The 16,699-nt window shown below is 41.5% G+C and overlaps 1 protein-coding gene across 3 annotated transcripts in view; it reads left to right on the top strand.

Annotated features, from left to right (window-relative positions):
• ATPSCKMT (ATP synthase c subunit lysine N-methyltransferase) overlaps nt 1-16,085 on the top strand; it is a 105,178-nt gene extending 89,093 nt beyond the window's left edge. For all 3 annotated transcript variants that reach the window (XM_075586207.1, XM_075586205.1, XM_075586206.1), the window contains one exon: nt 15,809-16,085. In XM_075586207.1, coding sequence (XP_075442322.1) covers nt 15,809-16,018 — 210 coding nt within the window. In that variant the 3' untranslated portion in view covers nt 16,019-16,085. The remainder of the gene's footprint in view (nt 1-15,808) is intronic.
• The last annotated feature ends 614 nt before the right edge of the window (nt 16,086-16,699 follow it).

Genomic DNA, 16,699 nt, shown 5'->3' with positions numbered 1-16,699 from the left:
CCAAGTTCTTGTTTTAGAACGTAGCGGTTGCGGCTAAGGTTTTTAGCCGAAAAGAGGACCAGGAGAACCAGATGGATTTCCCGGTCAGGGTAAGCCTTCCAAAGCAGGCACCCTGCACCTATTTTAGCCCAGATTTCATCCCCAGCACCCCAGTAAGTGTGTATATTTCCTGTATCTGTATTTCACTGTGTATGCATGTTTACCCGAATAAACCTCATTTTATTCCACTACGGTGTTTTGCCTAGTGAATGATCATGGTATAAATTTGTTAAAAGTCCTGGTCTCCCGTGACATGCTGCATATGACAGGGCTCTTCAACTATGTTTCCAAAGGGGCCAGAGCAGAACACTTATTAGTAGTAGAAGAGGCACCGACTTATTGCATTGTCATTTTTGATACATTTAATAGGGTTTAATTTTTTTTTTACATTTCAAAATTTTGCAGCATTTACAACATCTGTATCATATATTTATATTAAAGCAGCAATATAGGTTTAATTTATTGTTTTTAAAAAAAATTGTAATTACAGGATTGAAGCAGAGGGTCTCCGGAGCTGATCCCATTTATTTCAGCTCCGGGGACCGCCTACTTCCAGAGACACATACCTCCAAAGAGATACCAGCATCTCTACGACGGTTAAAGGTCCTGGTCAGGCGGGCCATTTAGAAGTCACACTGGATGACTTCCCATTAAAACACTGCCATTATGTTAGGTACACAGTTCCCTGGCTGGAGAGATACCGGCACTCCTACGGAGGTAAGTTTCTCGGTAAACAGGGCCCCCCCTGGAGCTGAAATTAACAAAGTTCAGCTTCAGAGACCCCCTACTTCAAACCTGTAATAAAAAACAATAAACAAAAACCTGTATTGCTGCTTTAACTTCCAAAACATACAAAACCCCAATAAGCTCATATTGAACCCCCAAAATAACCACAATATATATATATATATGCGTATACACTACCGACACACTTTATTAAAGTGTGGCCGGTACCGCAAGCCGGGAGATTTCCCGGCTTGCTAGTGGCCGCCCCTCGGCGTGCGCGGTCACGCGTCTTCGGGAGCCTGCGCCCCCTGCACGCACGTCCAGGGCTCCCCGAGAGAGCCCTGGTGTCCCGCGATGTGCGGGACGGCGGCAGGGGGTTCCGGGGGACCCGGCGGACCCGGCAGCGGTAGGGAGAGCGACCCGATCGGAGGGCGCTCTTCCGCTGCTTCGGCGCGCGCCCGTCACACTCGGGCGCGCGCCAGGCTACTGCTGCGGCCAAGAACGGGCAAATGCTCGAATAAACTTGGCCGCAGCAGTAGGTGTCAAAAAGGAGTGCTTTTCTAAGCCTATCTTGGTTGCTGGCATCTACCGCCCCCCTAAAGCCCCTCTACAATCTCTGACTGATATCACCCAGTTTCTTGGCTCCATTTCCTCTCTGAATGAGAAGAGTGAGCTGCTAGATCTTGGGGATTTCAACTTCAATTGGCTTGACCCTAAAAACCACAAAATCCAGATACAAATCAAATCGCTTAACCTATCGCAACTCATTTCCCAACCCACACGGACAAACCTGAAATCGCACAACCATTCCTTGCTAGACTGGATTCTCTCCTCAAATCCCAGCAGAATCCAATCCTCTGGCATCCTTCCTGACATTTTCAGTGACCATGCAATAGTGTACTGTGTAAGGAAAATTAAACCACCCCAATCAAGCCCTAAAGTTCTCCTCACTAGAACATTTAGAAACTTTAACCCACAACAGTTTCTGGCTGACCTTACCAACTGCCCCTGGCACAGAATCGATTTAATTCCTGACCCTGATTCTGCGCTCGACTATTTTCAATCTGAGTAGATGCTAATGCCAATTATGACTATGGAGATATGGCTCGGCACCCCAAATCCACCTTAGAAAACTTGACACCCTCTACAATTCAATTTGCCGTTTCGTTCTCCAATGCAACTACAGCACACATCACTGCGAAATGCTCAAAGAACTAGATTGATCATCACTTGAGTCTAGGCGCAAAGTTCACCTTTCCTGTCTTGCCTTCAAATACTTTCTGGGCAAGCTACCCATCTATCTGAACAAGCTCCTCACCCCTACCACATGCAGCACCTATCATCTGAGATCAGACTCCAAAAGACTGTTCATGGTCCCAAGGCTCAACAAAGTATCCGTCCGCTCCTCCTTCTCTTACGTGCACCCCAAAACTGGAGACTCTCACATCCACCACCAGTTTAAGTTCTTTCAAAACTAAGGCTGTCTCACATTTTAATCTGGTCTGTAACTGCTACATACGCCTATAATATACATCTCCTCTAACTGTGCATGCAATGTATTGTATATAATGTATACCTTGTTCATTTATGTAACTGTATTTGTAACCATGTATTATTTGTCATTAACTATGTCCAGGACATACTTAAAAACGAGAGGTAACTCTCAATGTATCACTTCCTGGTAAAACATTTTATAAATAAATACTGAGCATGGCAATATATATTTAAAACCAGAGACAGAACATGAAACACAGACAGAGCTCAGTGCTACATCCATTAACACAGATACACGGTACAGTGCCTATATATATATATATATATATATAAAATAGAAGAAAAAAGCGCCCAATCCTAGTGCATTACTGTGCAAAAAATGGTTTCATTTCCAATAAAAGACTCATAAAATGAACTCACAAACATAAAAGGTAAAAAAGCATTGGATGAGTTATACTCATGCTCCAAAGGATCTGGAAGCGCTGTTGCACTGCTACTCTGCTCCGTGGCTCCACCGCATCCAGTACAGCCCTCGTGTATCTCTGCCAGCAGGAACTCACGTCATCAGGCTCGTCTCAGTATTCTTTCCCCGGGAAAAAACTACCAGATAGTGTGTGTGTGTGTGTGTGTGTGTGTGTGTGTGTGTGTGTGTGTGTGTGTGTGTGTGTGTGTGTGTGTGTGTGTGTGTGTGTGTGTGTGTGTGTGTGTGTGTGTGTGTGTGTGTGTGTGTGTGTGTTTGTGTGTGTGTGTTTGTGTGTGTGATTTATATAAGGCATGGCAACTAAATAGCTATGGTAATGCATTTACTACTTTTATTGTACTAGTTTTCCCCTTGTTTCTGTCCTGTTTCATTCAGCAGTCAGATAATTAGATGACACGGGGCTGTGCTGTACCTCTTTCTCATACCTCATGTGCTACCAGTAATCCATAATTAAATCAGTACTTTATTTATGGATTAAACTGGAGATAAAGCATGAACCAGAGAACCCTATAAACCTAACGTATTATACTTGATCCTTCCATGTGTATTTTTATATTGAGCGAGTCATAGAACAAGGTTATTTATACTAGATTCTTATGACCTCAAATGCACTGTAGTAATGAATATGCTATCTCTATACAATACCTATGAAGGGAATGACTGAGTGAGGAAAGGCATTGACTCCAAAAACAATTGACACAGTGTGAATCAGGGGAGCCTGGTTCAAATCCCAGTGTCAGCTCTTTGTGACCTTGGGCAAGTCACTTTCCTGTCTGTGCCTCAGGCAGCAAAAAATAGATTGTATGCTCCATGGGACAGGAGCAGCATCTTGTGCTTGCAAGACAAATAAACCTATTTTATATACAGAGCTGCGTACACTGTCAGCGCTAGACAAGGAAAAGCAAGCATATGAATAAAATATCTGCCCTGCAGTTGTGGCAGCTGTCCATTAGAGGGCAGTAGACTCCTTGTTTATGGCAATGCCTGTTAATTGTAGGGCACCGATTTCAGCTTCCAGAGTTGAAACTGACCTTCGCAAAATGACTCTTCTTTAAAGAACACATTTATAAGAGCAGCCTTTTATCTCACATCATCATTTCAGTGTCCATTAATACTGAGCGGAGCCGCCTGTACTATTGAGAAATCCGACAGAGCAGAGAGAGTCAGTGGAGCAAACAAACAATGAGGATGAATTATCTTTTAATCCTGCCTTCAAAACTGATGTCCTCACGATGTCTCAGGCAGCATATGCTTTAGTAGCTGCAAATCTGTGCTAGGTAAAAATTATATTGCTGCAAACCCCGTTTTGCTGTGCAGTCATTCAAATAAAAATGGTAATTGCAATTACTCATTTAGCACTACATAGTACACGTGTTACATTTACACCCGTAGAAGTCTGTACAACAAATTGTAGGAGATTGCGGAACAGACCTCAATGCTATAGTGAATATAAAAAACAACACAATATTGTTATCCTTTTTTTGTTGAGGTATTGGTAAAAACACATAATTCCAGAGTAAAATCATTATTATTACCAATAGACTAGAAGTTATATATATATATATAAATATATATATATATATATATATATATATATATATATATATATATATATATATATTGTGTGTAAAGTCACATGCACTAGGTTTATTTATGGTCTCAAGCAGTGATTTAATTACTAGTCTGTTCTTAAAACAAAAACACTGATGTAGCTTGACATTTAGATGAAATGTAGCCAGAAGTCAAGTTAAATGTACTTGCTACTGCTCTGTGTTACTTCTATGATCAGCTCAGCTAATAAACTCTGAACATCATGTTGTTGGAGAAGGAGGCAGACAATAAACATTAGTGTCAGTGACCACAGTTTGTAATAAAATATCTTGCAGCGCGCATTAGAAGCCTTGACAGCCGTAGAGATAAATATTTAAACTGAACCTGAAAAGAAACGTTTGTAGCACGCCTGGGATAATTGGCACTTATTTCAATCCACAATTTTTGTTATCAATTTTCTAAAGAAAATTTGTTTGTGCCAACCCCAAATATAAGAGTCACCAAGGTTAATGCCGGATCATATCTGACAGTGTAACTGACTACTCAAAATCTGACCGTAATACAATAAAGGTGCATTAAAATCGATGCATACTATTATACAATCTGCATCCAGTGCGTTTCCTAAATACGTCTATTTATGAAACCATACTCTGTATTATTAGCAGACACCAAGGGGGGGGAACATCAAAGTAAAAGGCATGGGTAAATTGAATAAATTACAAGAGTAACATTGATCATGTCTTTTAAACAATATTTCTGTGCTTAAACGTTAGTATCAGAGCTTGATAAATAACCCACACTATACAAAACATTTGTTCCAATAAATGGCTATTCTTATTATTACATGCAGTATCTTGTTCTTAGTTTCCTCCTTAGTGTTGATAAAGCATTAGTGTTATTTTATCATATGGGATATGACAGCTATTTTAATACTGAATACATATACAGGTAAGGTATAGGACCTTTGGTTATTTTGGCATGACGAACCACCACCCTATATTGTCCCTCCACTGTTCCTGCTTATGGAGCATTTGTTCCTCCCTATGTGAAATTCCTCAGTCCTGCTACAAAAGGAGCTCCCACAATGTCATGTCGGCTCCCTGTGATGTCTCAGGAATAATCTTTTACATGGCTAAAAGTGATATCCATGCTCACATGGGATTCCCCATTGGGCGTCTGATGGGTTGGTTAAATTCTTCTTTTAGACAGATCTGATCTGTAAGCTGCTATTTCAACAGCCCAGACCTAAGTGCCTGAAATATGGTCTCAAAAGTGTTGTATCGTCTCTTTCTACATTTAGAAAGGAGTTTGTCATTCTGTACAGGACAGGGTAATAGGTGAGGCCTGCGGTTTTCTTATTACATACAGTTAATTTTGCTATGGATTCAGACTCTATGTAATGTTGCAATAATCCATAATAGACAAGTCACTAGTGACTGATATAAATGAACTTTTACGCGTTCAGCTTTATTACATTTCTAAAAAGCAGAATGCGGCTAGGTTTGAAAGATAGTCCTCCCTTATTAGCATTTTCCCTTGTAGTTCTGCTTCATGAGGCACATTAAATCTGCTTATAACCATGAACCATTTGCTTCGCTGAATGCCCTAATGAAAGTTTTTGAAGTATATGTGGCTGTCGAAGCCGAGTGAATTTTTATTTCTATTATATCAGACACATTATAAGATTATAGTGGGTAAAAGAGTATCAAAAATCCTCCACCTCATAGAATTTAGAAAAGGCAGAAAATACTCTCAGGTTTCGGACACTTTCCAAAAACGTTCATTGTATGACCCCAAATACATTTTACAGTGTTCCTTAAAGCTTCTATAGTAAATAAGCTTATTCTGTCTTGTCATGTGTCACTTACACAGTTAGCTTCATGTATTTGATGGCAGTCTCACTCAATCAGTAGTCTCATAGGCCGGGAGTCATCTAATATTGTTAAGCAGAGTTAATAATGCACCCGGTAAGAAAAAAGAAGAGGGCATGTTTCTACCGCAGTGGTACTGTATGACCTAAGTCATCAACATTGCAGTAAAAATTTAATATTTTGAACAGGTGCAATATGAAAATTGCAATAGCTATGCAGTAATTAACTACACAGATACAGATGCGGCGGCCGTTATTCGAACATATCACGGAGCCGTTTCTGGTGCTCTGCTGTATTCCACGCGGCCAATCACGCGGTTGCTTTGTTTGAATTTCATGGATCCTGATTTCTTCGGGTGCAATTCTTCGCGTTTCCGTGACAGAAGTGAATGAATTGTAATGTGTACAGTACAGTACTGTGTCAATTTACAGGTGTGTTAGAACCAGAACATTAAAATGCAATTTTCTGCACTCGATAAAAATGAGTCAACACGCGGTAATGACGCGCCATGACATGGGTATTCCTAGGTATACTGCACCGACACACTTTATTCGAGCAAATGCCCAGTTTGTACCTGGCAGATACCTGGAATGCGCCACTCCTCACCTCTGACAAGCCCCGTTGTGTTTGCCTTCCCAGCCTGGGTTCATGCCTGGCTGACGGGCGGCTGATCTGTTAAATTGTAATGATTAGGATTTAATAGGCTGCAATGCTTCGTGTGTCTACCAGATGGCATAAATTAATGAATTGTAATGCAGTATATATATATATACTGTGCAGTATTGCAGCCAGTGGGAATAAAATGCTTCAATCCCTGCCTAGAAAATACCTCAATGCACTCGGGCAGAAAACAGTCACAAACCTCAATACACCCGGGTATACCCGAATTCGTGGGACTAGCCGAGCTCGAATAAAGTGTGTCGCCAGTGTACAATGCGGGATATGTTCGAATAACGGCCGCTGTATCTGTACATTGGAATTAGTTACTGCTAATGATGAAATGGGGGGTGGAAATCTTGGATATTTCTCCTATATGCTTATGTAATAACAGTTATTACAAACCCTATGGCAGAAAATACATGAACCCATTTGATGCCCATGGCTACCAATAGGTAACACAGATACCAAAGAGGTTATTATCTTCCTAACATTACACTACCTACCTCCTTGGCTACTTAGGAGGCTAGTAAAGTATTGCAATGCCTTATTAACTGCTAAAGCCGTTAACCCCTATAACCATCCCCCTTGGGAGTGTAACCACCCCCCTTACCACCCTTCCATTGGCCAATTGTCTTGTTAGCCATCTTGGTCTAATAGAACTGTATAGAATCCTATAGATGTGGAGGTTAAATGTGTTTGGGGGGAGGGGAAGAGGGAGTAGGTGTTAGTTGCTCCGGGGTAGAGGTTGGTAGGGGTTATTCCTTTACTTGCCTTAGCGGTTAATAAGGCATTACTATGTAATGCCTTAATAGCCTCTTAGGTAGTCATAGGGGTAGGTACTTAGTACAGTATAAGTAAAGATCTTAACCCCTTACTGGCCCTTAGTGGTTACCTAGTTTAGATGTGTAATGTTTAAAAATATATATATTGTTATTGCCTTGTCAAGGTTAGCTTGCCTATATGTATATAATGCCCAGAGAGGCCTAATGCCAGTCTGTGGTAGGCGATACACGATAGGGTGGTACTTTTTTTATTTAGCCATATACTGTACCACAAAATATAGTATTTTGATGGCTAGCGTCATGTCAATCAAATTTTATTATTAACTCATTTTCATGGTCGTTTGCGATATGATTTAAAATAATGGATTTTTTACCACACGCATTAAAAATAACAAGTTGATTGTTTGGCATTAATACCTTCCTTTTGGTTTATCACATTTTTATGAGTCTAGGCAGTGGTGGGATTCAGAAATTTTAGCAACCGGTCCTCTCACCTTACCGCCCAAACACAGAGAACCTGAACGGAACCCGGGGACCCAAACCCGAGGCACCGGAACCTTACTCTGTCTAAGCTCAGAGAACCTAAACAAAACCGGGAAACTTGCACCAACTCCGGGGGGAACCTGGAAACCGCAGAAAATGTGAACAAAATTCAGGCCGCTTCGCCCTCTAACCCAGCGGTGCACAAACTGGGGGGCGCGCCCCCCGGGGGGACGTGGGATTTTCTAAGGGGGGTGCACGGTTGCAGAGCCCTCGCGCTTTCCCCCCAGTCAGGTAAATGAAATGCCGGGGGAGGCGCGAGGCCTCTGCAACTTCACTTACTTGCTCTTCCCTGACGCGTCACCATGACAATGCGGCGTCAAATGGCAACGCGTCACATGATGTCGTGACGTCATATGACGCGTGGAGCCCGAGAGCAGGTAAGGAGGGAGCGGAGACAGGGGGGGGCATGAACTTAAAAGTTTGCGCACCCCTGCTCCCGGGGGTTTAAAGGAGCCGCACTCACCATCCTTTCCGTGACTCTTCGAGTTACTAGGGGCAACTATGTCATCAAGCCACTAGGAACAGGTGACGTGCCTGGGCAGCTGCAGCGCGTTTGCGCAACTGGACTGTGCAGCGTTCCATCCACTGACGCTGCACCGTGAAGCCAAAAGTTGCCCTTAACACAGACTGGCAAGAACAGCGTATGCGCACAGCTAGGCTTTAACCCCATCGGTTCCTTGCGTCACTGACAGGCTTGCAAATACTGCTGACGTGCTCAGAACAGAGTTCTGACTTCTGATTGGCTGGCGTGTTACATGCAGCGTGTGCGGAAGCACTGCGCTGAATTGGCAACTGGAGAGTGTGAGGTTAATGTGCAGGTAAAATAAAAGGGACACGTAGTGTATGTGCAGGTACAGTATAGATAGGTTTGCCAGGTGGCTTCTCCAAAAATACTGGACACAATGGTGAAAGGTGTGACACTCGCGAGAATCGCTGGTGGGGAACAATGTTATTTATAAATAACCTTACTGTTACATGATTTTTTCTAAACTTCACTTCACGTATTCACCCATTTATATTCTGTTTCGTAAAAAATCTGAGGAGGAGTCTTGGGAGGGAGGGAGTGCCCTTCCGAGGATTTTTTTTTTAGGAAATAGAATATGAAATAGTGTAAATTGGTGCATGCATGGAGTGAAATTTAGAACAAATTATGTAATGGTCAGATCATTTATAAATAAATTACCTGCAGTCATACTGTACATGGCGAACAATACTAATCTTAATGCTCCTCCCACAAATTCCAAGATTGCTGAATCCCTCCTTATCCTCTCTCTCCCCTTATCCTCTCACCCTCCTCCTGTCTCACCCCTTCCCTTCCTCCTCTCTCACCCCCTCCCCATCTCCTCTCTCACCCCCTCTATCCTCACTCACCCCCTCCCTTAATTCTCTCTCACCCTCCCATATCCTCTCTCACCCCCTCCCTTCATCCTATCTCACCCCCTCCCTTCATCCTATCTCACCCCCCCATCCCTTCATCCTCTCACCCCCCCTCCCTTCATCCTCTCACCCCCCCTCCCTTCATCCTCTCTCACCCCCCTCCCTTCATCCTCTCTCACCCCCCTCCCTTCATCCTCTCACCCCCCACCTCCCTTCATCCTCTCTCACCACCCACCTCCCTTCATCCTCTCTCACCCCCCTCCCTTCATCATCAACCACCCCGCTCCTTTAATCCTTTGTCACATTACATAGCAGCAGTCAATCAGGATAGATCAAGCTGCCCAGCCCCCTAGCAGAAGCCCTGCTCGCTCCCTTCCCGCACCGGTTCGGTGAACTTGGGAAATTCTAGGTACAGGTTCGCACAAATCCCACCACTGTCTAGGCCTGCCATAGAGTTAAAAAGGCATTCCCTTATAGGATCATGTGATCCATCAGTGTCAATGGGTCTCTTGCAGGATCCTGTGGCACTGAAGTGTTAATAAGACCCCTGGGCTGAAAACGGTTAGTCACTATTAAATATTGTTAATTAGGGAAAGGTAAAAGATTCACTGTATGCAAGAAATAAGAAACTTGAGATTTATGACAGCAAAATGAAAACAATAAGTTATACCTGACATTTCAACTAATATTCGAAACTTTAAAAATTAGCTAAAACATTATAATTCAGCTATTTAATTTTTTGGGAAATACATTGGCTGAGTTAGTGATGTATTAGAATATCATCTTCAGTAAAATAAGTTGCTTGATTACATTTATAAACATGCGTTGCCATTGATTTGTGTTACTGTAACCGAAGCTGAAATCTCACAAAACTCCTTTGGCAAAAACCTTTGGTGACGGTTGCAATGTTCCCAAATGAATTGTTGAAATATGAAATACAGTAACATTGGCTTCTGCAATTTAACACAGTCTATTAAATCTGGGCCTCAAATGTGAATATATACAGCACCTGCCTCTAAGGGTTCCTGATTTTCTACATGTTTTGTGATTTAGCAATAAAGTATTAGAGGTAGGGTTATGAATAAAATGCCCATAGCTCTTTATTTCTGGACTATTATGATTTTGCAAACAATTATAAATAGTTCCAAATATTAAAGCAGCACTTCCCCTCGCCCATTGTTTTTTTAAATTTATTTTTTAATAAATGCAGTAGTTCCTTACATTTACAGCAATTATCTAAGCTGTCGATCGATCCATTCTCCTGTGATTTATTTTAAAAACACATACAGTATAGGATTTTTTAATGAAATGCTGCTTTAAATATTTATTGGGCTGGGAAGTTTAGCTTGATTTTGTTCATTTGAAGGAAATAAGTCATAACTCACGAGAGCGAGTTTCTCCTGAAAATGGGTGTCATCGATAGAGAAAAGACTGGAAAATATATCTTAATCAGGGTGCCATACTGCACCAAAACGTTGGACATTACTATTTGTATCTTAAATCATTAAAGTGACTATGACTAGACTTGTTTGGGCTATGTTGCTTTTGTTTCTTGGATTTGCTTGACTTGTGTTTAGATTCTTTGATGCTATACTGACCAGGATAGATTAATCTTTACTTCCCAGCTGTTTGCCTTGTTGCTATATCTTTAATTTGTGATTATGTTTGGACATCTATTCTAGGTGTGATGGACTTTTGTTTTGATTAATCACATGTTTTCCCATATTCAGAGTAATACAACATAGTAACGGTTGTTTTTGCTCTGCATTATATCACGCTATATTTTAACTGTAGAAGGACTGGTTTACTTCTTGTATGTATTTCGGAAAAATATTCGCTTCACGTCCAACTGGAGATCCAATACTTTAGTGTGTGTGTGTGTGTGTGTGTATATATATAGCCATAAAACACATCCACACCAGGGGAAGGACAAGCACAGATAACATTCCAAGAGACACTGTTTTTAAGTATACCTTTTGCTTGATTCATTCATTGTAACATCGCCGGAAGAAGAGATCAGTGTATCTCGAAAGCTCGCACAAATAAAAGCATTTCATTAGCCACAGAACGGTATCATCTATTTATTTTTTGATTATTGAAGCTCGGCTAACACGGTACTGATACCTCTACATGTATATATGTGTATATATAAAAGTATACATTACCGCATAGCAGCAAAAAGGGAGACAGCACTCAGGTGAATGAAAATAAATGTATTAAATACAGCACATAACTCCAACGTTTTGATCCCACAGGGGGATCTTCCTCAGGGTGGTGCAACAGACACAGGACAGTGAGTGACTTATATACCCCAACACCCAAGTGACATAAACATCTCCACATCATCAGAAAGCATCATCATCGGGCGACAAAACAGCTGTGCATAATACAATTTAATTAGATCATGCTCCAACTCCATGTCTGTACTCCTATTGGGGAATCCAAGTCACATGATCAAACCCAAGCTGTCAGTGTCATTGCATGTAAACAAACTGATGCTGCATCAGCAGGCCCGGTTTTCAAGGCAACAACATGTGTGCTCAACTCTTTAAAGGCAGCAGACACCGGTGGTTGTCATGTGTACTGCACGTGTATAGATACACCACTGCAAATGTGTATGTGCTGTAGCAGTGATGAATTTACTTCTAAACAGCACCTAAGAATAACAGATACTGGCATGCGTATATCAGTAGAATCCTATGACAGATAGAACCCGCTGTAATCCCAGTCGGGTAACCCATAATAAACCTGTCGGCGTCACATGCTGCATGGATATACATAGGTTGCTAGTTAACCCCTAGTATACCAGTACTGCTAAAGACACAAAGTGCGATCAAATAAAGGAACATACTGTCTGTAGAACTACATAAATATACAATATACGGACCTGCAAAAATGTGGAATAAAGAACACCCAATACACAGTGAGGGTAAAGTGAAGAGAACCGGGAGGGGAAAATAAAATCAATGGAAGAAGCTGAACGACAAGAATATACAAGCTGTAGTAAAATATACTGTATAATAAATGCCTTTTACATAATCATTTTGAACTATGCTGATCCATGTATACATACAGTTGATGTTGAACAGTAATAATTACAAAAAATTACAAAGAATTACAAAAAACAACCCAAGTTCATGTCCTCATTCAGGCCTTTTGGGGCCATAGAATCCAGTCTGTGAATCATCCTCGCCTCAAGCTGGAGCAAAAGCCTGTGTCTATTTCCTCCCCTGGTTGGAGTATGGGCTTGTACAACGGGCATACAACGAAAGGTGGCTAAGCTGTGCTGTTTAAGCTTAAAGTGCCTTGCCACTGGTAACAGCTTAAGATCATCAGAATTGGTGGGGTCAGCAAGGGCCTTGCGTATTGTGGAACGATGCATTGCTATTCGTTCCTTAAGCATACGCGATGTCTTGCCCACGTAAAGAAGCCCACAGGGGCATTTGATAATGTAGACTACAAATTTTGAGTCACAATTGAGAAAATCCACAATTTTAATTGGATAACCTTTATGCGGATGCATAAAAGTGTTGCCCAGCATTAAATACTGGCAATTTACACAACCTCTACACTTGTGCACCCCCGGAGCTTTTGTTAGCCAGGTCGTTTTCGCTGCATATTTATCCACTGGGTCCGCCTTTATGAGGTAATCCCCCACATTCCGACCCCGCCGATAGCAAAAGAGGGGTGGGGACTCAAAATGTTTTCCGATACGTTTATCATTCGCCAAAATGTGCCAGTTTTGCTTTATACTGCGTTGTATCTGGCTTGAGGCAGTACTATATGTTGTTACTATGTGAAACCGATCATTTTCAATGGTTATCACTGTAGGTTTCAGTAGATCACCCCTTGTTGGTAAACGTGCTTTGGCTAATGCTTGATCAATTTCTGTCCGATCGTAGCCCCTCTCTCTGAAGCGATCTGCCATTTTCTGTAAAGCTGCTTCAACATGCGTAGGATCGCTTGTAATTCTCCGTACCCGGAGCATTTGTGAAAAGGGGAGTCCCCTCTTTAGAGGGGGAGGGTGATGACTCTGAGCGTCTAAGAGAGTATTCTTATCTGTGTCCTTTGTATGTATTCTAGTACACAATACATTATTTTCCTTGTATACCACGGTATCCAGGAACACTATATTAGTGGCACTGTACTGGTACGTGAAGCGTATGTTTGATGGTATGAGATTCACATAATGAATAAATTCCAACAGATCATGTTCGCCCCCACCCCACAGGAGGAACACATCATCGATGAATCTAGCATAATATAAAATAGACTCAGCGTGTGGAGAATCATGTAGAAGGTGTGTCTGCTCATATGTGTCCATATAGATATTCGCATAAGATGGGGCCATATTAGACCCCATAGCAGTTCCCATGAGTTGGAGATAGTACGTCCGTTCGAATCTGAAGTAATTCTTATGTAATATAAGATCTATGAGAGTCATAAGGAACTCTGATGGAGGACCATCTCCTCGGCCGGTACTGTGTAGATGGCTCCTGACAGCTTCCATCCCCTCCTGGTGGGGGATGTTAGTGTACAAGCTTGACACGTCAAGTGTCACAAGCAGGACATCTGTTAAATCCAATGTTAGTGCTGACAGTTTAGTTATGAAGTCCGTAGTATCTTTAATATATGATGACATCTGTAGGACCATAGGCTATAGGTGAAAATCAACAAACTGTGACAGTGGGTGGCATAGTGATGACCGCGCCGAGATTATTGGTCTACCCGGCGGTGCTATGAGAGATTTATGTACCTTAGGCAAGGTGTAGAGTACAGGCATAATTGGAAAGTCAGTGGTCAAGAATTTAGCCAAATCCTCTGAGATCCAGCCATTATTTAGTCCCATTGTGATAATTGAATCCACCTCACGCTTATATACCGCTGTAGGATCTGCGGTTAGCTTTTTATAATGGTCCTGGTGGGCGAGTTGACCCAGAATCTCATTGCGGTAATAGGAGTATGGCATTATTACAATGCCTCCCCCTTTGTCCGCAGGCTTGATGATAATTTCCCTTCTGTTGTTAAGGGATCTTAATGCCAGACGCTCACTCTTGGTGAGATTGTGATAGCTAATCTGACGGTTCATAACTCGTGGTTTAGTATTTGATTCAACCAGTCCCATGAAGGTGGAAATGCTATGATTAGTAATCTGCGGATCAAAAACACTTCTGGGTCTGAATTTCTTAGTATCCGAATAGACGCTCAATCCTCTGCCAGTGGTAGCAGACTCATCTCTCTTGCAGAAAAAGTCTTTCAATTTCAGCTGACGGTGCATCCTGTATAGGTCTACTTCCCAGTCAAAGGGCTGTTGTGCGTTAGTGGGAACAAAAGAGAGCCCTTTATGGAGTACCGCCACCTCTGCCGGGGTGAGGGTATAGTCCGATAAATTAAAGATTACCGATTCTGTGTTCTTCCCCTCGCCCCTTTCGTCTTCGACTCTCGTGGTAGAGACCTTTGATTTCCAACCGCCCCTCCGGATTGGTCCCCGGCGTCTGAATCTGGTAACGGTGGTTTCTTGCCGAGATTCTGTGGTTTTGCTAAAAAAGGTTCAGTAGTGGTGTTGTCCTGGGTGTCAGATAGGTCCGTGTCACTGGTATTATATCTTGACCCTCCAAAAGCTGCCTTTCTGGATTTGGAATAGTATCTCCTTTGCCCTGGTCTACCCTGAGTGCTGTCACTAAGCCCCAAAAGCCATTTATACACTTTGCGTTCTTTATAATCAGATTTGACCTGCTTCAATTTATCCCGTTTGTATTTGATAAGGTTGGCCCTGTGTAGGTCAACTGCGGTCTGGAGTTTGTCAATCCAATTAGTTGAAGAGTCTGATTCCAGAATACAGATAACATTCCAAGAGACACTGTTTTTAAGTATACCTTTTGCTTGATTCATTCATTGTAACATCGCCGGAAGAAGAGATCAGTGTATCTCGAAAGCTCGCACAAATAAAAGCATTTCATTAGCCACAGAACGGTATCATCTATTTATTTTTTGATTATTGAAGCTCGGCTAACACGGTACTGATACCTCTACATGTATATATGTGTATATATATATATATATATATATATATATATATATATATATATCATATGGAATAGAAAAGGCTGTTATGTTACAGTTTGTTAATGAAATATGTGCATAAATTAAGTAAAACGGAATATGTTTCTTGGATTAAGTAAAACATTTAGCCATGGACTAGTTTCTCCAATCTGAAATAGTACAAACCCAGAGAATGCGGTCTTTCAGACTCATAATAGAGCCTTGTTATTTTGTGTCTACAGATGTCTCAGTTGGAAAAGAAGCTGCAGATGGAATTAGATGACAATGCCAGAGTTATAGCCTGCCGTTTTCCCTTTCCGCATTGGGTCCCAGGCCACATATCTGGAGAAGGAGTGGACACTGTCTGGACATACGACTGTGGCACATTTAGAAAAACCAACGACTCCGGATCAGACACCCAAAAGCAAATTTTGTCTGAGAAGGCGATTTAAAAGTGGATCACTTTCTTTCATACACATTGTTTTATTATTATATAATTAAATCTTGTTGGCTCTTAAATTTGTGTATTAGTTACTCATTTTGATTTTTCTGTAAGCAGGAAAAACTGAAAAAGTGATCTTTTTTCCACATGGCTATAGCTGCAAGAATGCTATGTTCACCAAACTTTTTTAGACCATGCTTGTTTACAGGCTTTTCATCTCTGGAAGAGTATTCATTCACTGAGCTTTGCAAATGCTCCATCAAAATGAAGCATCCATTAATGAAATTATGCCAATAGAATACGTTACAGACAAGAACTGTCAATGTTTACATCAAGTCGGTGACAGAAAATCTATGAAACTAACACATAATGTTTCCCCAACTGTTGAAAGGCACTATAATGTACAGTACATATCAGCATATGTCAATATATTTCCTTTGGAATATCTCTTCTCAGAGTTTTCTTGTACCCATAAAAACATGTATTTTTATCTTTGATATTCCTCCCCCCCCCTCTAATATTGTAATGTAAGGGGAAGACTTTGTTGTACATTATGTATGAACATTAAAGAGTAGTCCCATCTACTACTGTGGGTCACTTATCAATGAGAGAAAAAAATATTAGGTGCACCCACTATAACAGACAGATAATAGACAGACCACCTTCTATTTGTAAGAGGCTTAATAATATT

The sequence above is a fragment of the Ascaphus truei genome, chromosome 2 (genome assembly GCF_040206685.1).
Source record: "Ascaphus truei isolate aAscTru1 chromosome 2, aAscTru1.hap1, whole genome shotgun sequence".
NCBI lineage: Eukaryota > Metazoa > Chordata > Amphibia > Anura > Ascaphidae > Ascaphus > Ascaphus truei.
Note: the sequence above shows the minus strand (reverse complement) of the source record. Positions and strands in the feature narration are given on the sequence as shown.